Source organism: Amborella trichopoda, chromosome 6, assembly GCF_054954075.1.
Source record: "Amborella trichopoda isolate Santa Cruz 75 chromosome 6, AtrichopodaSantaCruz75HAP2 v2.0, whole genome shotgun sequence".
NCBI classification, from domain to species: domain Eukaryota; kingdom Viridiplantae; phylum Streptophyta; class Magnoliopsida; order Amborellales; family Amborellaceae; genus Amborella; species Amborella trichopoda.
In genome coordinates, this window is record NC_142341.1 from 39,731,779 (window position 1) to 39,756,188 (window position 24,410).

A 24,410-nucleotide genomic window follows, 5' to 3' on the forward strand; every position below is an offset into this window, starting at 1 on the left:
ATCTTTCTCTCTCTAAAAACCCATTCTCCTTCTTTCTCTATCTAAAAACCGAATCTTTTTCTAGAAACCCAATCTCTCTTTCTCTTTCTAAAATCCATTCTTTTTTTCTTTGTAAAAACACATTCTCTTTCTATAAATCCCAATCTCTTTCTCTCTCTAAAAACCCGTTGTCTCTCACTCTAGAAACTCAATCCCACTCTAAAATCCAAACTCTTGCTCTAAAAATCCTATCTCTCTATCTCTCAAAAAATCCATTATCTCACTAAAAAGTCAATCTCTTTTTCTCTCTAAAACCCATCGTCTCTCTATAAACTCGATCTCTCTAAAAACTCATTCTCTCTCCAAAAACCGAATCTCTCTTTCTCTTTCTAAAAACCCATTATTTGTTTCTCTAAAAGTCCATTCTCTCTTAAGAAATCAAATCTCTTTCTCTCTCTAAAAGCCCATTCTCTCTATCTAAAAACCCAATCTCTCTCTTTATAAACTCATTCTCTCTAGAAACCTAATGTATCTTTCTCTCTCAAAAAATCCTTCCTCTCTTTAAAAAATCTATCTTTTTATCTCTCTAAAAACCTATTCACTCACTCTCTAGAAACCCAATCTCTCTTTTTCTAAAAATCAATTCTCTTTTTCTCTCTAAAAACCCATTTTCTTTCTCTTAAACCCAATCTCTCTTTCTCCCTAAAAATCCATTCTCTCTCTAAAAATTCAATCTCTCCTTTTCTCTCTAAAAGCCCATATTCTCTCTCTAGAAACTTAATCTCTCTTTCTCTTTCTAAAAACTCTATATGTCTTTCTCTCTAAAATCCACGCTAACTAGAAACCCATTCTCTCTCTGTCTTAAAACTCATCCTCTCTGGAAACCCAATCTCTCTTTCTCTCTTAAAAACCCAATCTCTCTAAAAATAAAATCTCTCTTTTTAAAAACATATTCTCTCTGGAAATCCAATCTCTCACTAAAAATCCATTCTCTAAAAATTCAATCTTTCTTGCTCTCTCTAAAACCTATTTTCTCTTTAGAAGCTCACTCTCTCTCTCTCTCTCTCTCTCTCTCTCTCTCTCTCTCTCTACAAATCCATTCTCCCTCTAGAAACTCAATCTCTTTTCCTCTAAAAATACATTCTCTCTATAGAAACTAAAAATACATTCTCAATCTCTTTTCCTCTCTCTAAAACCCATTCTCTCTAGAAATCTAATATATCTTTCTCTCTAGAAATCCAATCTCTCTTTCTCTCTCTAAATATCCATTTTCTCTCTAGAAACCCTAATCTGTCTTTTTATCTCAACCCAATTCCTCTTTCTCTATCTAGCAAATCTTTCTTTTTTTCCTCTAAAAATCCAGTCTCTATTTCTCTCTAGAAACCCAAGCTCTCTTTCTCTCTCTACAAATCAATCTTTTTTTTCTGTCTAAAAAAACATTCTCTCTATTGAAAACCAATCTCTCTTTCTCTCTCTAAAAATCCAATCTCTCTTTCTCTCTTTAGAGAACCAATTTTTTTAAAATAAATTTTTTGTCTTATATTTTCTTAATGGGACATTGGCTGGGCTTTAATATTACATATTCGAGCGGGGTGGGCCTTTTGGGTACTTTCTTGGGCTGGGCCTTACAGGGCCAAGCCATAGTATTTTTGGGCTTTGCTGGGCCTTGGGCCAGCCTGGTCTGATGGCGGCCCCCCACCTCCCTCTATCCCACCAAAATAGGGCTTCTCCTCTATCCCACCAAAATAGGGCTTCTCCTCTATCCCACCAAATTAGTGCTCCGACACTGTGTAAGTGCGGTACGATAGTAGAACATTATGGAGTCACAGGGCTCCGGTATTATGTAAATGCTGTATAGCAGTAAAGCTTTTGGAGTTATATGGCTCCGGTAGTTGCAAAAGGCGGTCTGGCAGTAGATACTTCTGAAGTTATAGGGCTCCGACACTATGTAAGTATGGTTCGACACAGTAAAAAATCTAGAGTTACAGTGATCTGGCAGTTACAAAGGGTGGTCCGGCAGTAGATGTTATTGGATTCCAGGGCTCCAGCACTATGTAAAAGGTGGTCGGGCAGTACTTAGTTTCGGTTCGGTAGTTGTCTTAAAGCGGTCCGGCACTTAAGTTTATGGAATAATGGGCCTAGCAATACGATGGTGCGCTTTGGCAATGTGCTACTAGGGTCCGAAAGTCAACGTGAAATCTGGTGAAAATGATTTTTGTGTACAAGAAGGGCATTTCGTTCTAAAAAAAAAATGAACTTTTTTCCTTGGGGGTATTTGCATAGAATGTTTGTGTTGGGGAAAAAAGTGAGAGAAAAAGTTAGGTTGGGCATAGAAAGTGTGGTATTGGGGTTTTTTTTTTTTTTTTGTAATTTTCCCTTTTTGTTTTCTTGTAGGGTGTGACGGAGATCTTGGATCCCCATGTTCGTTTTTTTCTTTTGGCTAATTTTTTTTCAATTTTTATTTTCTCTCTCTAAAACGCCATTGTATTTACCGAGTAGTGGCGGTCGGTAAATTTTCAGGAGTGCGGCTCTTTTTAATTTCTTTACTTTCTCTATCTAAAACTCGTGCAATCATAGTGTCTCACACACGCATACATCCCCAACGCGCTTTGAGGCTTTTGTTAGGCGATTACCTTGCAAGACACTACTCTCTATGCCACCTTGGCTAGGAGTTTGCACTATTTGGGTGCCAATCACTATGAATGGGGGAGTGACCACCTAAACATCTCCTACCCCTACTCCCTTCCTATCATGGGGAGTCGAGAAGGTCACACTTGCTGGCACAATCAAGTTAGGTCATGCAGTATGCTCAAAGCATGCCAAGGAATCATATATCATCACAAGAAACATCACTATATCAATAGTACATAATTACATATTATCATGCCTATCAAACACATATATATCCTTTAACGAAAATACACGGTTTAACATAATTCATGAGATTTCACAAATACCCTATCAATTTCTCAAGTAGGTCACTTATATACCCCAACAACATCCTGGATGGGTCCATACAATCCCTACCGGCATCCGGGATAGGTCCACTTATACCTTACTGGCGTACCAGCTGAGTCCACTTAATCCCTACTGGCATCTTGGATAGGTCCACTTATGTACTTAAAGTATTTCTGAAACTCTTTAAACATCAAGAAGCAACAATATCATACATTCAAAATATCCTTGAATTAATATGACTTCACATGAAGCAATTTATAGTAATCGTTTTTCCTCATATTTCCATAAATAACTAATTAAATATTTTGGACAATAATTTCATAAAGGTAGTAGTTATGAGAGAGATTCAAATCTTTACATGATAAACATTCTATAGACAATAGAAGAATCTTATGGAAATCCAGAATTGAATACTATATTTTCAGCTATCTAAAAATTCTTAATGATAAACGTAAATATCACAATTTAATTAGATGCAAAACTACAAGTTTTTTTTTATAACCATTTTAGAAGAAAATGAGATCACTTACATGGCACAAGCATATGAACCAAACCCGAAAACAATGAAGGAAAACTCAAGCATTCTAAAGATTGAATAATGCCACAGCTCTTTTTATTTGTAGGTCACAGCACGAACTTCCTCACTTTGAAAGCAAGGAGACAAAGCGAAACACAGAAAGTGTCCAAGAATACAAAGATTTGGAAACTCCCATCTTCCTAAAACAACCATCCCAATTCAAACTTCAGCAAAGAATGTAGATAAGCACAAAGCCCAAATATCACAGCTTTCCCTTATAGACTAAAGCTTATAACCGAGCCAACTTCACAGCACCATGTTAAAGTAAAAGGCTCCAATGAATACTAATTAGTGCTTTACACATGATTTCAAGGGATACCAAGCCTCGTGCTTTCTTAAACTTATCTAATTACACGAGATATTGGTCCACAAAAACCACAGTCATCCAATTCAAGATGGCATGAAACAAACTTTGAAATTGAAAGCCGATAATGCTTCCATATGTCACCATGATGATCTCAGCAAACAGTTTATAACTAGATTCCAAGGTCACTGAACCTATAAGCCTGAGCCAAAATAAGCACAGCCAAAATACCACAAAACCTTCCACATGGTAATCCATCCACAACAAACCCAAATTCATAATAGTCAACCGAATCAAGAACTTTAAAAATTGCTCTTCCAAAATTCAGAATTTAACTGAGAGATACAGAGGTAGAGGTACAGCTAGAGAGAGAGACTTCACTGTTTCCTTTAATTAGCAGGAATCTCATGGGCTTTTAACCCATAGAGAGAGAAAATGTTTATCAGAGAGAGAACGCTTTTGTAGGAGGAGAGAGTCCAAGACCCTTTTTAAAACCCCACCTCCTGGCTTTTAAACTTTAGGTTTTACATAATGTGTAAAGATGGCATTTAAATGCCATCAACAAAAGCCCACGTTAACTAGAAAACGTGGCACATAAAAATAGAAAGTGAGGTGTAAAAAGGGAACAGAAGTGGTGATGGTCTCTAAGGACCAAAATGCACATATGGACCAGCAAAGATTGGAAAGTTTGTTTTGAAACATTTTAAGAAAAACTATAAGTTATTTGATCAATAAATATTGGGGAGTCAAAGCTGATAAGAAAGGTACAAAAACAGCTATCTAGACACTTAAAAGTTACATACCTATGGTCCGCTTATAATGCTATTTTATGGCACGTCACTTCATGCTTATATTTATCTTTTACTTAATTAATCTTTACTTTATTTATTAATCTTTACTTTATTTATTAATCTTTATTAATTTTATTACTATTACTATTATTATTATTATTATTATTATTATTATTATTATTATTATTATTATTATTATTATTATTATTATTATCATTATTATTCAATTTCAAAAAATATATGGTCATCACATTCCCCCTTATAGAAATTTAGTCCTCTAAATTTTTCATAATTGATTGTTGAAAAAATGAGGGTATTTTTCTTGGATTTCATCTTCCTGTTCCCAGGTCGACTCCTCCCTCAAATGGTATTGCCACAATACATGGACTAAAAGAATCTCCTTGTTACGTACCACCTGTACCCTCCTATCCAGTATTTGAATTGGTCGCTCGATAAAAATCAGGTCCTCTGATCGGTATAGGCTCATATTTCTGGACATGGGATGGGTCGGGCTGATACTTTCCACAGTAAAGGTACATGAAACACATTATGGATGTTAGCTAATTCGAACAGTAAGGCAAGTCTATATGTCACGCTCTTATCCTTTCCAGGATCTCAAAGGGTCCGATGTAGCACGGGCTAAGCTTCCCTTTCTTGCCTCATAATGCCTGTTGTTGGTGTCACCTTTAGGAAGACCCTATCACCCACCTCAAACTCAAGGTCTCTCCTTCAGTAATCGACGTAACTCTTCTACCGACTCTGAGCTGTCCTGAACCTTTCTCAAATCAATGTTATCTTATATGAGGCTACTTGGACGATCTCTGGCCCTAAAATCCTTTTTTCGCCAACCTTGTCCCAACAGATGTGTGACCTGTATTTCTTTTTATATAGGGCTTCGTATGATGCCATTTGAATATTGGCTTGGAATCTGTTATTATAGGCAAACTCAATCAGAGGTAAATGGTCATCCCAGCTTCTCATAAAGTAGTGAGACAAGCCCTTAGCATATCTTACAAGGTCGGGATGGTCCTTTCTGATTGCCCATCAGTCTGGGGGTGAAAGGCAGTGCTAAAGGTGAGTCTCGTCCCCAAAGCTGACTGCAAACTAACGAAAAATATAAAGGTAAATCGAGTGTTCCTGTCGGACACGATACTGACCGGAACTCCATATAACCTCACTATCTCTTTGATGTACAAAAGGGCCAGTCGGTTCAAAGTATAGGTCGTGCGGATCGGCAAGAAGTGGGTAGTTTTGGTCAGCCGATCTATAATGACCCAAATGCTATCATGCCCTGAACTCATTCTAGGCCAGCTGAAACAAAATCCATAGAAATATGCTCTCATTTTCATTCTGATACTGGTAAGGGCTGCAATAACCTAGCGGGCTTTTGATGCTCAGTTTTCACTTGCTGGCATGTTAAGCACTTAGACACAAATAGTACCACATCCTTTTTTATATCATTCCATCAGAAGGTTTTCTTCAGGTCCTTATACATCTTAGTACTTTCGAGATGTATAGTATAACGGGAGTGACACGCTTCTTTCAAGATAGCTTTTTTTACACTCTCATCATTCAGGAAGTAGATCCGACTTTTGAATCTCAACAAGTCATCACTACTTATAAAGAATTCGCCTCTCTTTTCCAGTTTTATCTCTTCTACAATTTTCATGAGCTGAGGGTCCCTTTTTTGTGCCAGTCGAACCTTTTGAACTACTTGGGGTTCCGCCCTTATACTAACAACCATACCTACCTCACGGGCGGAGCTGGATGCGAATCCATTATCTCTTTTAATAACTTCATCTCTCGAATCATCAGATGAGCCACTGATGCCATGGGTTTCTTGCTCAAAGCATCTGCTACAACATGAGTCTTGCCCAAGTGATATTGGCTGACACAATCATAATCATTTAACAGGTCTGTCGATCATCTTTGCCTCGTGTTCAACTCCTTTTGGGAGAAAAGGAGAACAAATACTTGAGGCTTTTATGGTCCATTAACATCTCAAATTTGGCTCCATAGAGATAATGTCTCCAGACTTTCAGGGCGAATATTATAGCCGAAAGCTCTAAATCATGTGTTGCATAAGTCTATTCATACGGCTTCAACTTTCTGGAGGCATAGGCAATGACCTTCCCTCGTTGCATAAGTACACATCCGAGTCCTTTGTGAGACGCATTGATGCAAACTGCAAAATTCTCATTTCAAGTAAGGTTAGGATCGGAGCCATGGTCAGTCTCCCTTTTAGCTCCTAGAAGCTCTTCTCATTATCATCTCACCATACAAACTTCACATTCTTCTGGGTCAGTCAAGTTAGAGGGAGCGCTATCTTTGAAAATCCTTCCACGAAGTGCCTGTAATATCTTGCTAACCCCAAGAAACTACGGACCTCTGCAACGTTTGTCGGTTTTTTTTTTTTTTTCACTTGATCACGGGCTTACTCTTAGAGGGGTTAACGACGATCCCATCTTTAGAAACAATATGCTCAAGAAAGGCCACACTAGAAAGCCAGAACTCACACTTGCTTAACTTGGCATATAACTTTTCTGAACTCGAGAGTCTGAAGCACTACTCTCAGGTGCTGCTCATGACTCTTTGAATACACCAAAATATCGTCAAAGAAGACCACCACAAATCTATTCAAGATGGGTCTGAATATCTTATTCATCATGTCCATGAAAACAGTTGGAGCATTGGTCAACCCGAACGACATCACCAGAAATTCATAGTGACCATATCGGGTTCTGAATGCAGTCTTGGGAACTTCTACCTCCTTGGCACGTATTTGCTGATAACCTGTTCGAAGGTCAATTTTAGAGAACACTTGAGCCCCTTGAAGTTGGTCGAAGAGGTCATCAATCCTAAGCAGAGGGTACTTGTTTTTCATTGTTACTTGATTTAACTGCCTATAATCGATGCAAAGTTCCATGGACCCATCCATTTTTATTTACAAAGAGTACCGGTGTGCCCCAAGGAGACACATTGGGTTGAATGAACCCCTTCTCTAACAGTTCTTGCAATTGCACTTCAGCTCCTTCAATTCTTGTGGGCCCATCCGATATGGGGCCTTGGAGACTGGAGCAGTGTCAGGGGCCAAATCTATCTCAAATTCTATCTCCCTTACTGGCGGTAAAGAAATCAACTCCTCAGGAAAAACCTCGTGGTGTTCCCTTACTACTGGGATCTCTTCCAGCTTGGACTACACATCTTGATTTTCTATTACATAGGCTAAACACCCGACACATCTTTTAGTCAGAAGACGATGAACTCGAAGAGCAGAAATAAATTGTATAGGGGAAGCATCCCCATTGCCGAGAATGTGTAGTTCTGGTAGGGTAGGGGGTCTAAAAGTCACACTCTTATCATAGCAGTCAACAATGGCATGGTGTGTGAATAACCAATCCATGCCCAAAATAATATTGAAGTCTTGAATATCTACGAGTATTAAGTCTATAGGCAGGACACACCCCTCAAGCCATACCCCACACTGTCTGAACACCGTATCAGTTATCAAAGAGTTCCCCATTGGTGTGCACACTTCTAAAGTATAGTCAAGAGGTAAAGGTTCAACATTTAAATGGCATGTAAAATGAGATGCAACAAAAGAATGAGAAGAACCTATCAGAATTCTAGCCACTTCCATTTATCAGTCTTTTCTGCTCTTCCTTACTTCGAGAATGCTGGTGGTACAAATCTCTTGAATCTTTCAACCATTCCACTATCTACATGATCTAGGGCGGGGACAGCCGGGGTCGGCATACAATCCTTTATGACTTGAGTCATGGCCCTGAGCATTCTAAAGAATTCCTCGAAAATCTCTATGTTCCCATCATTCTTGTTCGAATTGCTACTATGAGTCCTTGACATCTTGACCTAAAACAGGAGCGTCCAAACACAAGTTACTAGTCTATCCCTATTCAACCTAAGGGTCCTTCTAAGATTCTAGGCCAAGAATATTATCCTGGCGCTCTAATAGCATAATTGTCACACCTCAAGTTTTATATCACTAAAATTCCCGAGATGCAACGGTCTATTCCTAAGGAACAAACAAATTCAAAAATTTTACTATGTATTGCTTCAAAACAAATTTTCCAAATGTGATGACCTTAATTTTTCTGAAACTGAAAAGAAATAAAATAACAAAGATTAATAAATAAAGTAAAGATTAATAAAGTAAAAAATAAATATATGCATAATGTATCATAAGATAGCATTATAAGAGGACCATAGGTCTCTAACTTTTAAGTGTCTAGATAGTTGTTTTTGTACCCTTCTTTATCAGCTTTGATTCCTCAATATTCATTGGTCGATAATTTATAGCTTTTTTTAAAATATTTCAAAACAAATATTTTATTATTTTTGGTCTATATGTGCATTTTGGTCTTTAGTGACCATCACTACCTCTACTTCCTTTTTACATCACACCTTCTATTTTTATGTGCCACGTTTCCTAGTTGACGCAGGCTTTTGTTGTTGCCATTCAAATGCCATCTTTACACATCATGTAAAATATAAAGTTTAAAAGCATGACGGGGGGGGAGGTGGGGGTTAAAAAGGGGCTTGGCCTCTCTCTCCCGACAAAAACGTTCACTCGCGCTCTCCTTTTGATAAACATTATCTCTCTCTATGGGTTAAAAGCCCATGACATTCCTGCTAATTAAAGGAAGCAGTGAAGTCTCTCTCTCTAGCTGAACCTCTACCTCTGCATCTCTCTGGTAAAGTCTGGGATTGTAGCAATTTTTGAAGTCTTTGATTCAGTCCACTGTTATGAATTTGGGTTTGTTGTGGCTGGATTACGAAGTGGAAGGTTTTGTTGTTTTCTGGCTGTGCATATTTTGGCTCAGGCTTCCAGGTTCGGTGACTTGGAGTCGAGTTATAAATTGTTTGCTGAGATCATCACGGTGACAAATGGAAGCATTATCGGTCTTTCAATTTCAAAGTTTGTTTCATGCCATCTCTAATTGGATAAATTTTGCTTTTGTGGACCAATATCTCGTGTAATTGGATAAGTTTAAGAAACCACGGGGTTGGTATCCCTTGAAATCACGTGTAAAGTCCTGATTAGTATTCATTGGAGCCTTTTACTTCAACATAGTGCTGTGAAAATGGCTCGGTTATGAGCTTTAGTCTATAAGGGAAAGCTGTGATATTGAGGCTTTATGCTTACTACGTTCTTTGTTGAAGTTTGAATAGGGCTGGTTGGTTTAGGAAGTTGGAGTTTCTAAGTCCTTGGACACTTTCTGTGTTTCGCTTTGCCTCCTTGCTTTCGAAGCGAGGAAGTTCGTGTTGTGACCTACACATAAAAGGAGTTGTGGCATTATTCAATCTATAGAATGCTTGAGTTTTTTCTTCAATGTTTTCGTGTTTGGTTCATATGCTTGTGTCATGTAAGTGATCTCATTTTTCTGTAAAATAGTTTTTAAAAAAAGTAGTATTTTTGTATCTAATTAAATTACGATATTTCCGTTTATCATTAAGAATTTTTAAATAGCTAACAATACAGTATTCAACTCTGAATTTCCGATCAGAGGACCTGACTTTTATAGGAGGGTGCAGGTGTTACGTAACAAGGAGATTCTTTTAGTCCATGTATTGGGGCAATACCATTCGAGGAAGGAGTCGACCTGGGAACAGGAAGATGAAATTAAAAAAAAATACCCTCATTTTTTCAACAATCCGATACGAAAAATTTAGAGGACTAAATTTTTGTAAGGGGGAATGTGATGACCATATACTTTCTGAAATTGAATAATAATAATAATAATAATAATAATAATAATAATAAATTAATAAAAATTAATAAATAAAATAAAAATTAATTAATAAAATAAAAATTAATTAAATAAAAAACAAATATAAGCATGAAGGGACATGTCATAAAATAGCATTATAAGAGGACCATACGTATGTAACTTTTAATTGTCTAGATAACTTTTTTTACACCTTTTTATCAGCATTAACTCCTTAATATTTATTGGCCAATACCTTCTAACTTTTTTTAAAATGTTTCAAAACATACTTTTTAATCTTTGTCATATGTGCATTTTCGTCTTTAGTGACCATCACCGTGTATTTTATGTGCCACGTTTTCTAGTTAACGTGGCCTTTGTTGATGGCATTTAAATGCCATCTTTACACATCATGTAAAACCTAAAGTTTAAAAAGCATTTAAAAAGGGGCTTGGTCTCCTACAAAAACGTTCTCTCTCTGATAAACATTTTCTCTCTCTATGGGTTAAAAGCCCATGACATTCCTGCTACTTAAAGGAAGCAGTGAAGTCTCTCTCTCTCTAGCTGAACCTCTACCTCTGCATCTCTCTGTTAAAGTCTGGGATTGTAGAAGAGCAATTTTTGAAGTCCTTGATTCAGTCCACTATTATGAATTTGGGTTTGTTGTGGCTGGATTACGAAGTGGAAGGTTTTGTTGTTTTCTGGCTGTGCATATTTTGGCTCAGGCTTCCAGGTTCGGTGACTTGGAGTCGAGTTATAAATTGTTTGCTGAGATCATCACGGTGACAAATGGAAGCATTATCGGTCTTTCAATTTCAAAGTTTGTTTCATGCCATCTCTAATTGGATAAATTTTGTTTTTGTGGACCAATATCTCGTGTAATTGGATAAGTTTAAGAAACCACGGGGCTTGGTATCCCTTGAAATCATGTGTAAAGTCCTGATTAGTATTCATTTGAGCCTTTTACTTCAACATAGTGCTGTGAAAATGGCTCGGTTATGAGCTTTAGTCTATAAGGGAAGGCTGTGATATTGGGGCTTTATGCTTATCTGCGTTCTTTGTTGAAGTTTGAATTGGGCTGGTTGGTTTAGGAAGTTGGAGTTTCTAAGTCCTTGGACACTTTCTGTGTTTCGCTTTGTCTGCTTGCTTTCAAAGTGAGGAAGTTCGTGTTGTGACCTACACATAAAAGGAGCTGTGGCATTATTCAATCTATAGAATGCTTGAGTTTCTCCTTCAATGTTTTCGGGTTTGGTTCATATGCTTGTGTCATGATAGTGATCTCATTTTCTTGTAAAATAGTTTAAAAAAAAAGTGGTATTTTTGCATCTAATTAAATTGTGATATTTCCGTTTATCATTAAGAATTTTTAGATAGCTCAAAATGCAGTATTCAACTCTGGATTTCCGTAAGATTCTTCTAATGTCTATAGAAGGTTTATCGTGTAAAGATTTCAATGTCTCTTATAACTGCTACCTTTCTGAAATTATTGCCCAAAATGTTTGACTAGTTATTTATGGAAATGTTAATGAAAGATATTGTTATAAATCTCTTCATGTGAAGTCATGTTAATGATTTCAAGGATATTTTGAATATATGACATTGTTGCTTCCCGATGTTTAAAGAGTTTCAGAAATACTTTAAGTATACAAATAGACCTATCTGAGATGCCGGTAGGGATTATTTGGCCTTAGCTAGTACGTTAGTAAGGTATAAGTGGACCTATCCGGGATGCCGGTGGGGATTGTGTGGACCCCTTCAGGATGCTGGTGGGGTATATAAGTGACCTACTTGGGACGTCGGTAGGGTATTTGTGAAATCTCATGAATTATGCTAAACCGTGTGTTTCTGTTAGAGGATATATATGTGTTTTGATAGGCATGATAATATGTGATTGTATGCTATTGACACAGTGATGTCTCTTGTGATGATATGTGATTCCTTGGCATGCTTTGAGCATATTGCATGACCTGAATTGATTGTGCCGGCAAGTGTGACCTTCTCGATGCCCCATGATAGGAAGGGAGTAGGGGCAGGAGATGTTTAGGTGGTCGCTCCCCCATTCATAGTGATTGGCACCCAGATAGTGCAAACTCCTAGCCATGGTGGCCTAGGGAGTAGTGTCTTGCAAGGCAATCACCTATCAAACGCCCCAAAGCGCGTTGGGGATGTATGCGTGTGTGAGGTACTACGCAATGGATTTACTCGATGGTGGTGCTTCTCCCTACAGGATGGTAGAAGTTCTAACCTCAGCCTCGGACCCGAGCTTATTGTTGATGTTGATATGAATCATGTGCATATGGTTTATGTATCATGCTTATTTTCTTTGTCCAATAAGGAATACAAGATGGGTAAGATTAGAAATGAATATGTCTAATAGCATGTATTAGAATGCGTGAAATCAATACGTTGAAATTCTGCTTAATATGCATTGTTTAGAAAATATTTACACTTTCTAACCATGATTTTTAAGGATAATGATGGTCACTTACTGAGTAGCCAAACTCATCAAGCTATTGTGAAATTTTTAGAGTAATTGCAGCCGTATTGTTCGTTTGTACAGTGTCCAAGTCTGAAAGCTTGTGAATGGATAGTTTTTTTTGAAGCAATACATAGTAAAAATTTCGAATTTATTTTGTTCCTTAAGAATAGTCCGTCACATCTCGGGAATTTTAGTGATATAAAACTTTGGGTGTGACACAGTGTTTTTTTTTTTCTCAGATTCAATGTTTTGTGCGGAAGCTATGCCCCAATTTTGTAAACATTCATTAGGGTTTCTTCAAATTTTGGCTGGACTCTTTATGAGGCGTCGGTCTTGAGATCAAAGATTCTTATTTTCTCTTGATCTTCCATGGCAGGTCTTGGCTCTGAAATAGAATGCTTTGTGCGTTCGGTTATCAGTCCTTGTATCTTCACTACTAACGTGGGGTCTCAACTCTCGTCGGTAAGGTCTTACGCCATTGCCCAGCGGTTCAAACCTTAGGATAAATTTGGGGCTTTTAACCTTACGTCTTGGATGGGTCAGAAGTGCTTGTCCTTTTATGCTTAAAACAATCCCGAATTCCGAACTTTGTTCCTTGGGCTGATGCCAACATCGACTATTGGTTTGCGGTTTTCGGATTGCATGAGTTTTAGGGATCGAACCTCGTCCTGAGCCGCAAAGGCTTCGAGCGTAGGTTGGAAACCTTAAGCCATATAGAAGAAGCATGGAATCAAGGATCGAATCTCGTCCTAAGTCGCGAAGACATCGGCGTATGTTGGAAACCTTAAGCCATATAAAGAAGTATGGAATCAAGGATTGAACCTCGTCCTGAGCCGCGAAGGCATCAGGTGTAGGTTGGAAACCTTAATCCATATAGAAAAAGTACGGAACAAGGATCGAGTGTCGTCCTGATCTGCAACGGCATCGGGCGTAGGTTGGAAACCTTAAGCCGTATAAAAAATGGAGACCTTGATAACCTAGTTTTGTAGACCCCTCAAACATACCTCAAATTTAAGCTAATTTGGTTCAACATTATAGAGGAGGTTGTATGCTTTCCAACAGTCTAGGAATCACTTGAATCCCACTTACGGTTAGAAAATTATGGCCCAGGGAAATTTGTTCCGAATGATGACATTTTGGTCCCTACACGACTCAACATGTGTCGCAACGCACGACGTGCTGCTTGTTGCACGATCTAACAGGCCAGAAATGGGCCAAAATGTGTTTTAAACCCCATTTTGACCAGATTTGAAGCGGTTTTTTACCAGAATATTTTGGAAAATTTTGAAAAACTAGCCTAATCCTAATCAAACTAGAATTAGGAGATTAGATCAACAAATTTCAACCCTAGCCCTATCAAAGCCTATAATTACCCCTTCTAAAATCCCAAAAAAATCACTGAAAAATACCTTGAAAAGTCCTTCGGCAAATTCCCAGATAATGAAGAAGTTCTCAAAGAAATTAAGATAATTAGGAAAAAAACCCTAGAAAATTAGGAAAAATCCTAAATAATTAGAAAAAATTATATAAGGCCTAGAAAAATATGAAATTTGTCCAAAACACCGGGAAATAGAAAAATCCAAAAAACCTATAAAATTGGGGAAAATCTTTAGAAAATTATGAAAAATCGCTAAAAAAACTTCGAGTAGAGATCCTGAGCCTAAAATCTCCAAAAATCCCTTCAAAATCTCGACCATATCCTAGGAACAAGTTCTCTTAGATCCAAAACCTTAGAGCTATGCTTCATGAAAGCAAGAGAAGGCATCAAAAGGTGTAAATCAACGCCTCGGTCCTGATACGGGCCCCAACTCTGGGTTTCTCAGATATGTGCTCTTTTCTTCTCATTTAGTTATTTGTTTTCTGTTTTATTTTATTTTTTGAAAATTTCTTTATTATTAGATTTAGTTAAATTTTAGAAGCTTTTTAAGGTCTAATATATGGATTTGGAGCTGACACTACCATTGGACTCCGAAAATGACTAGATCTGTATAGATCTACACTGTTTATGAGCCCATAATTTGAGCAACTCCACTCTCTCTACTGATTTCTAAAATTAACTCGTTCTACAAAAGATTTGAGTTGATCTCACTCAGAGATCGACCCCAATCCTAGTGTAAACAAGATCGTAGGATATGACATGATTACTGAAAAGGAAAGAGGTGTGTAGGACATTTTGCCTCCTAAAACATCATATCACCATGTATTGACTCATTCCTCTTTGTGCTGGCATGCAATTGTCCATTTTAAATGTGTTCCGGTAACATTCTTTCTAATTGAGAGAGGTCCATCCAAGATGTTGGGTTCTTGAGCTACTTGCCCCTTTATAATCCAAATTGGTATATAGAAAATATGACATAGTCTTATCTCCTAATCAGTAGAATCTCATGATTGGTAATCAAAGCTAGTTTTACTTTGTGTCACAACTATGATAAACGACACATGTTTCCAAGTTGCTTTACTTTTATAGCTTGATCATAACTCTTAATCTCGTAAAATGGTGTGCCCCAATTTGGCATTTCCCATTAAATATTGAAAGTCATTTTTTTCTGATAATTTTAGAAATAATGTTCTCATTGTCGATAACATCTTAGAAACAGTCTTCTGAAACCTCAGTAACGCTTGGTATGCTTTGAGAACATCTTGAAATCGAATTTCATTCACGATGTAATTTTGTTTGATGTTGGAAACTAGGTTGTAGAAAATACTTATATGTTTAATGTCTTAGTGATCTTTGAATAATTTTCACTATTTGCCAGATAAGTATGAATAATTTATACATGTACTGATTATCATAAGCTCCTTAACTGGTATTCTATTTATCTTATGGTGTGCTTTGCATAAGGTGTCAACCTTGAACTATCAAAGTAGGGTGCATCTCCAAACTTTATAGAAGGATGCAATTTTTGGTGTTGTAAATCCTTAGGATGGTCGAAGAATCTATTTTCACCTCTAATTATAAAATTTAAAATTTTAAAAATGGTCAGATCGAGCAGATCTACAAACATTTGGGAATCTTGAAAATGGATTGACCAGATAATGTGTTACAAGATGTACTATTTTAGGATTTAGAATCTTTTTTTTCTCCAATATGTAAATATCTTGAGGTCGAGGTAATCAATTATAGAGTTTCCAGAGCCTGATCTACCTTTTATATTTGTTTGTCTCATTTACTTGATCATAGGTGAATTTTAATTTGCTTGACATTAAGAACCTTAGTATACAAACTATATTACTAAAAGGTTATTTCATTGCAGGTCCTTTTAAGATCGAGGAGGATAAGGATTATTTGATCAATGGGGTGAAAGTGAAATTAAATCCTTTCCCTTGGACCAAGGTATTGTCCATGTTGAAACATACCAAAATCTCTATTATCTTTGTCTTTCAAATGTGAAATTTTCTATTGATGATCTAAAGCTACATGTTCATACCATTTAAAGTTTTAAAACTATAGAATGTGAGAACAATGAGCTTTTTCCTGGATTCTCTTTACCATGTATTATTTAGCTAATGACTTTTAGTATGTCTATGAGATGCCAATGGGCATGTTTCTTTGAATCCATTTAAAAGGGAATTTCCACTTCAAATTCCTCTGCTTTATAGGTGTCCAACATTGTTGCTGTGGATTCACCTGCTGGTACAGGATTCTCATATGCTGATAATAATGATGATTATGAAACAGATGATGCCAAGACTGTTTCAGATCTATATAAATTTGTTTTAAAGGTCAGCTATCCACCTCTTTTTTCTTATTCCACATTTGGTAACTAGAAGACGTGGTTTTGGAAACCTCGTATTCCAGTATAATAGGAGTTACTTGCTTGATAGCAGGGGAATGCTATATAAAAAGTGGACATTGCAATATCCACTTGCTTTATATTTAAAGTTAAATAATAGGTACCGTGAGTTCCATGGTTGCCCATGGTACTCGAGGTATCCACTTCCCCCTAAAAATGCGGTTTCTGAAACTGCGTTCTCCTTCATAAAACAAATGCACCATTCGAGTTCACAACATATAGTTGGCAATTGTCTCTTACTGTGTCATAATGCAGTGGTTTCACGAGTACCCTGATTTCTTGTCTAATCCACTTTACGTTACTGGATGCTCGTATGCTGGAGCTTATGTCCCAACATTGTCACTAGAAATTGTGAAGGGTAACTCAGTCCAGTCCTTGTTATATTCATAAATCATTTTAGGTACTTATTATGTTCATAATGTTATGTAGGTTTTCCACTTGCTACATGTTAATCCTTACAATTTAGCCATCGTATTTGCTGCATGGAACTATAACTTAACTCCTAAATCTACTGTAGGCTTCTTCTTGATATGTTACCAGTAGGTTTATAGTGCAGGTATAGAAGCAGGTGTGAAGCCAAACATAAACTTCAAGGTACCTCTCTTTTTCAAACCATGGTTATGACTTTGTTGATGATTATTTTTAGTTGTCTAGAAGAAATTAGGGAGAAGATCACATTCTATATTTATGTTTGTATTTGGAATTTGAGCACTTGCTTTTCAATTTAAATTATTTAGAATAGAGCTGATTTCTTTGAGATACTGGAGTATACTAAACTATCAATGTTGTATATAAGATCTGGTGTCCTACAACATTTAATGACTTTTTTTCATTTAATATGTGGTTCTCCCTATCTGATCACAAGGGTCATTAAGTGTAGATTGGTATATGTATCCTTTTGAGTGTCTATTTTTCGTTCTAATACATGTTCGTGTTTGATGGTATATCAGGGCTACTCCCTAGGCAATGAGCTTACAGATTATGATATCCTTTACAATTCTAGGGTTCCATTTGCTCATCGAATGGGACTGATTTCAGATAAACTATATGAAGATTTAAGAATATCTTGTCAAGGGAGTTATTGGAACTCCAACGAACCCGATTGTCTAAAGAACATGGAAGCTTATCACAAAGTAGCACTCTATTCCTAGCTTTCTATTTGGAATTCAAATTTGTAATTGTTTAAGAAATTACCGGTCTCTATATTTGTTGTAGAATACTGCTGGGATTAATATTGAACATGTTCTTTTCCCCCACTGCCACTATGAATTGGGAATCCATAGCAGTATCAGCTATGAGGAGGAAAGACTTCGGATGAATTATGGTTGTGAAGAAAATGGCTACCAAATTGACTGTCCAGGAGCGATTATTGGAAAAGCTGTGAGAAACGCAAATACATATCATCGCATCCGGGATATCTACTGCTATGTGAGTCATATTTAAATGTGGAGAGATCTTTAATGGAAGCACTAGATGTACGGATTTTGGTTGTTATTCCTTCAAATATTTGACTAAAGGAAAATGATAGTGTGCTGCGTTCGAAGCACCAAACTTGGTGCTCCACTCACCTCAAAAACTACTTTATAGTGGGGAAGAGGCAAAAATATTTGCAAATCATTCTCTCACACCCCAAACAATATTGGAGTACCAAAAATGCCTTAAATTTGTTGTGGCTCTCAAATAAAATCTGGTCTGTCCATTTCAATGGGGGATGGATTGAGATTTGGAGGAGAATTCCAAACAAATTCATACTTTGCATCGACTGATATTAAGGGGCTTCAAAATTGTCTTAGCCCTCAAATCTTAAAAGTGCTTCTTGAGGTGGGTGGAGCACCAAACCGAGTAGAAAACAATATCATTTCTCTTAACAAAATTAAGTGATGCATATTGCATAGTTTGTAATAAGGTAGAAACATTTCTACGGTCTACCCATAATAGGAAAAAATATATTCTCTTGTTCTTTCATGTTAATGTACATATCCTTTTGAGATTTTTCTATATAGAACTGAGGTTATGTATTACTTCATGTTGCGATGGTAGGATTATGAGAACCGGCCTATGGTGCTATTTGACTCGGAATCTTCAAGGAGGGATTTGCATGCACAACCGGTACTATTTTTCTTTAAAATGACCATCTGAATGGTTGCTCTTTTTTGTGCTAGTGAGAAAATTGTAGAACAAAAGAATGCCAGTGTTGTAGAGATGCAAAACACTATCTCAATTTGTCTATGAGAAAAGAAAGCATTCTTAACACCTCCATTGGCTAGTAAATCTGCATACGGATTGTCCTCTTCCAACAAGTTGGAAAGAGGGGTTGATTAAACATAACATCACCACATTCTTGTAGTGGTTATGTTAGGTAGATTATAATGAAGTTACACATATGCCAAAAACATCACAATTGTTGATTTCTGGTTTCTAACAAAATTGAGAAATAACACTATAAATATCAAAGGAATGAAATATTATTAAATTCATCATTTAATATCTTAGGATCTCAAGTAATAATCATTGAATTAGCATGATGAAGCATGAAAGTGCTAGATGTGATCTGAGTTTCAAATATGATAGCATCATGTTACTTTTCTTGGTTAATGGTGGAGTCCTGGTCCTTCTATGTTTCTCAATGGAGTCGTGATCCTTCTATGTTTCTCAATCATGTTGTACATAACATATTTTAATGGGGAAGCTTTAGTGGAATGATGAGTCATGTCCATATAAATCTCTAGGTAGAAGAGAACGCATTATGGCTCTTTATTAGTTATTTAAGAGATGTGAGACTCGGGATTAATAAATCAAAATGAGGAATTGACTATAAAATATGCTATCAACATCCAAGAAACATGCAAAAATGAAATTATTAAGACAATAAGCAATGAGTATTTTCTTGCCATATACCACTGAAAGTGTGAATCTTAAATTTTACCCGTGAAAGGAATTTGGTGCTGAAAGGAATGATTGTAGTTCATTTTTGTTCATCTTTTTTATTTTCTATCTTTTTGAAATTTCTGGTATTTTATGCATTCAAGTTGGAAGAGTTAGCCTCAGCATATCATTGTAATATAGAAAACCTATTAAAATAATAAATTAATCCTAACATGAAAGCAAGCACAACCACCGCCGACACAATTTATTATCAGATTCGTAATAACTATCCAACAAATATCAATTTCCACAACTAGCTATTTGTATGGTCGTTGCAAGTATAATAAATAGGAGTATCTCCATTAAACATCATTCATTCTCATTCATTGTTTATTGTTTAATCATACCTTTTAAGTATACATATAGAACACTCACAATAATAGAGAAAGTGTCTAGTTCACCTTTCGTAGACCCTTGGATTCTTATTAAATAGAGGAGATTGCACAATTATAATAGATGGGTTTATATCTAGTGGTTATAGTAGATAAGATTATAGTTGTTGGAAACACATATGATTTCGAATCGTTTCAGGAATCGGAATCGTGGAATCGCATGCATCAGATGTTTCCTAATCGTGGAATCGTTGTCCGTACGATTTGGAATTGCGAATTCTGATTCGTACGATATCGGAATCGCGATTCAATAGAGTAGGAATCGTATTTCCTATTTGGAAGAATTGATGTCCCTTCATGTTGGATTCGAGTTTCATACCTATATGGAATCGCACCTAACCCCACATAGTTCAGTGGATCCTGGAATCGTGATTCCTAAAAATAGAGAATCGTGAATCTTAATATTCTGGAATCATTGTCCGCATCAACTTGGAATCAAGATTCTCACCATTTAGGAATTGAGATTCTCCCCATACTGGAATTGTGCACTAATCCCCTCTGGCATATGAGAGAAGTACTAAGAAAATATTTAAATTTTATCATTATTACAAGATTGAATTTTAATCTTTATATATTTAGTCCAATTACCAATGTCAACATTTATGATATCTTTGTCAACAATCTCATACAATGGACTCGGTTTACCAACAACCCTTCGCCTACAAGGCCTAGGGCTGGTCTACGACATACAACTAGTGAAATCAAGGGCAAGCTCCCTCTATCTCCTTTCCTTGAATTATAGAATAAACATATGACATAGAAATTCTTCTTTGTTAAATGTAGTTATGACTTTTGAAAATTCAATTTAAAGTCAATTTCTGATATTTAATGATTAATTTGACCTAAAACACCATAGGGGACTTCACTCATATTCTTATCCTCTTATTCTACTTGAAGAAAAGTAACCCATCATATATTATATTAAACAATATTACATTTGTACCTTCATCATTTACCAAAAATTATTAAATTTGAAGTAACAAATTTTTTTTAGTAATATTTATTCTTGGTAAGAGTTGTTAAAAAGTAATATGGAATTCGAATACAAGGATAGAAATTCCTAAAAATTTGGATTCAACAACATGGATTTGCAATTCCTAAAAAATTTGGAATCAACGTTTCGTACAAGTAGAATGGCATTTTTGTGTAGCTAAGAATCGCGATGTCTGCGATATAGATGCTTGATTCCAAACAACATCGATTCTCGATTCCTAGCTAAGAATCACAAAGTTTGCGATATGGAATCTTGATTCCAGGCTTCCAGGAACCGAGATTCATAAACTAAATTGAATCGTGTTTCGAGAAACTTTGAAATGTGATTCCTTTCTTTCAGAATCGAGTTTGGTCCTGGGAAACGCATAATCAAGATTCCGAAACGGAATCGCTACCCCAGTGGGCGATTCGGGTAACTATAGATAAGATTACATGATATGGATAAAAATTACATGTATACATCATGGTTATAACTACTTTCAACATAAAGACTAGGAGATTAGGAGTTATCTTTAGAATCTCTTGTTGTCTCTTACACTTCCCTCAAGCTGATCATGTGGAGGACCAATGTTCAACGTGCATTCTTAGCCAAGAATCTTTGGAGTTAAGTTCATTAGTGGGTTTGCAATTATTTTTCTTCGTTTCTTCCTAACTTAATAGTGTTGTACCTTGCTACTCATCTAAATTCCCTATTTTTGGGTTGATGCTCATGCCATTCTCACTCAACCTACTGCTGATTATGGGAGGCTACAATTCACACCTTTTTTTTTTTTTGGTGTTTCGCCTCCATTTTTTCTTTGGCTTGGAAACCAGTCTCTCTCTCTCTCTCTATATATATATATATATATATATATATATATATATATATATATATATATATATATATATATATATATGGGAAAGTATCTTTGTAGACCTTATTTTTCGGTTTCATTTCTCCATAGACCCAAGGTTTCAAAACCTATCTTGCTGCATAGAGATCCTATCTATTATATCTTCTAAGCCCCTAGACCAGCTTTACCCATTTTTACCCCATCTTTTTAGCCCAAATAAATTTTAAAAAGACATCATTTCTAAACTCTATCTCTCTTGTCACAGGTTTCTCTTTCTTTCTCTCCTTATAAATCTCCCAAACCCCTCTCTCTCTCTGATTGTCCCTCTTCCTTCTCTCTGTCTCCCCGTGTCTATCCCAAATTTTGAGAGAGAGGGGTTTGGGATATTCACGAGAGAGAGAAACACATGAAGAGAGAGAGAGACGGGTTTAAGAGATGGTATTTTTTAAATTTGCTTGGGCTAAAAAGATGAGGTAAAAATAGGTAAAGTTGGTCTAAGGGGTTAGAAGATATAATAGATAAGATCTCTATGCAGCAAGATAGGTTTTGAAATCTTAGCTCTATGGAGAAATGAAACTAAAAAATGGGGTCTATGGAGATATCTTCTATATATATATATATATATATATATGTAAAACATTTTTTGTGTCTTTTCTTGCACATGGCTCTTTTTTTTTGGCCTGCCATGCCAATTGTTAGGCAAAATGCTAGAACCATCTAAACCGTAGCCAATCCATAGTCATCAGGAATTCTTTTGAGGTCACTACCTGTTGTTCCACTTAAGGGGGAATTGTGACCCACTGTCAATTAGAGAGGTGCCATCATCATCATCATGCGAAAAGTCAGTAAATCATCTATCAAGAAAGTGGTCAGTTGATCTAAACTTTGAATTTCATTGATATTCCTATACTCTTTTGGTATCAAGGCTGCTAGATTGATGATAAGTGAACTATCTAAAATTGAAAAACTTAACAGGACAAACTTCAATTCATAGAAAAGAAAAATGAACTACATCTTAATTCAAGGCAAGATGGATTGTATTTTGTGCTCTACTAAACCTGAATTGGGTTTAAACCCCACTGCCTAAAGTAGAAGACAACATGAAAAATGGGAAGATGACAAACTGGCAAAAACCACGTTGCTTACTTTTATGCATGCTGATTTGATTAGGGTAACTACCTTGCTTACTTTTATGGTGGCTGATTTGATTAGGGTATTTGAATATTATAAAACCTCCGAAAGCATTGATAGAAAGGAATAGATCTGTATCATAAACCCATATATATTCAAATTTTATTTCAAAAATATAATTCTTGTAGGATGAGGGAAAATGAATGTGTAGTAGAGCCTGCTAACAAGATCATTGTTCTTGCTAAAGACCTTGTCGCAACATGAAACCCCATTCCCCCTCGGATGCAAGTGTCAATAGTATTTGAATAGTTTCCCTCCTTCATGAGAACCCGTAATCATTGTATAGAGGAAGAAAGACGAAATAAAAAGGGAAATGTAGAATCACACTTTTCCCGAACTTCCTCTAGAAATTACCATCCTAGGTCTCATAATGATTGAAATAACAGTAAGAGATTAAAGCGAAGGGAAAAGATTTTAAACTGCAAGGAGAAAAGGTTTTCAATAACCCGCGAAAATGTTATAAGTGAAGAGGGATAGAGCATATTAAACCTAAATGTCCCAATAAAAATGTTTCCTATAATGCCTACCACATGAACAATGAATAGAGGAGCAACCACAAGAACAACAAGAAGCTTGACCCAGTTTGTGTGGGTTTTGAGTCTATGGTGGCTAACCATGATTTCAGAGGATGGTGGGTGGACTTGGCATCAACTAAGCATGTTTCAAGAACTAGCGATGGTTTTGTCGACTTGAAGTCAAAACCAAATAGACACCTTTTCTGATGTGCTAGGTGTTGGCACTTACAAGCTAGAGTTACCTAGGAATATAAATTTCTTCCTCATTGGTACTTTGTTGTGCCCAATATGAGGTGCAATTTTATTTCTATCCCTAGCTTATATCAAAACGGCTATGAAGTCCATTTCCAGTCTAGAAAGGTGTCTATTAGGAGATATGGTCAAATTTATGATTAGGGGGAGAAATTGGAAAACTTATAATATCTTAATGTTGTTGATGGAATGAATGTTGTTACTTATTTATATATCGATATGGCAATGAATGTGACTGAAAATTATTCATATATGTGGCACTTGAGATTAAGGCATATTAATAAAGATAAAATGCAAAAGTTAGTAAAAAGAGGATTAATTCCTAATCTTAGAGAAATTGAATTTCAAACTTGTGAACCGTGCCTTTCAGGAAAATTGATAAGGAAGCCATTCCCTAAAAGACAAAAATCCCAAGAATTATTTAACCATTGCATGTCAAGACACATAGAGATATGAAATACTTTATAACATTTATACATGATTACCCTAGGTATGGATATGTGTACGTGATTTGTAAAAAACCCAATGCCTTGGAAACATTTAAGGAATATAATGCAGAAATGAAAATTCAATTGGACAGACAAAAAGAATCTAAGGACTGACAGGGGAGGAGAATACACCTCATAATTTATTAATCAATTTTTACTGGAGACCATAGAATAATACATCAAACAACCTTACAATATATCCCACAGCAAAAT

At 36.2% G+C, this 24,410-nt stretch overlaps 1 protein-coding gene across 12 annotated transcripts in view; it reads left to right on the forward strand.

Annotated features, from left to right (window-relative positions):
- LOC18429999 (serine carboxypeptidase 1) overlaps window positions 1-24,410 on the forward strand; it is a 55,997-nt gene that overhangs the window by 7,284 nt on the left and 24,303 nt on the right. For 4 of the 12 annotated variants that reach the window (XR_016058479.1, XM_011623536.3, XM_020664674.2 and 1 more), the window contains exons 3-9: window positions 16,069-16,148; window positions 16,415-16,537; window positions 16,864-16,966; window positions 17,165-17,202; window positions 17,559-17,741; window positions 17,824-18,036; window positions 18,649-18,717. Coding sequence is in view for 7 of the 12 variants with exons in the window: in XM_011623536.3 (XP_011621838.1) it covers window positions 16,069-16,148; window positions 16,415-16,537; window positions 16,864-16,966; window positions 17,165-17,202; window positions 17,559-17,741; window positions 17,824-18,036; window positions 18,649-18,717 (809 nt within the window). In the remaining 5 variants the exon portion in view is untranslated. Of the gene's footprint in view, window positions 1-10,804; window positions 11,156-16,068; window positions 16,149-16,414; window positions 16,538-16,863; window positions 16,967-17,151; window positions 17,203-17,558; window positions 17,742-17,823; window positions 18,037-18,648; window positions 18,718-24,410 lie in introns of those variants that run through there. The other 8 variants (XR_016058480.1, XR_016058481.1, XR_016058482.1 and 5 more) reach the window with 5 other exon arrangements.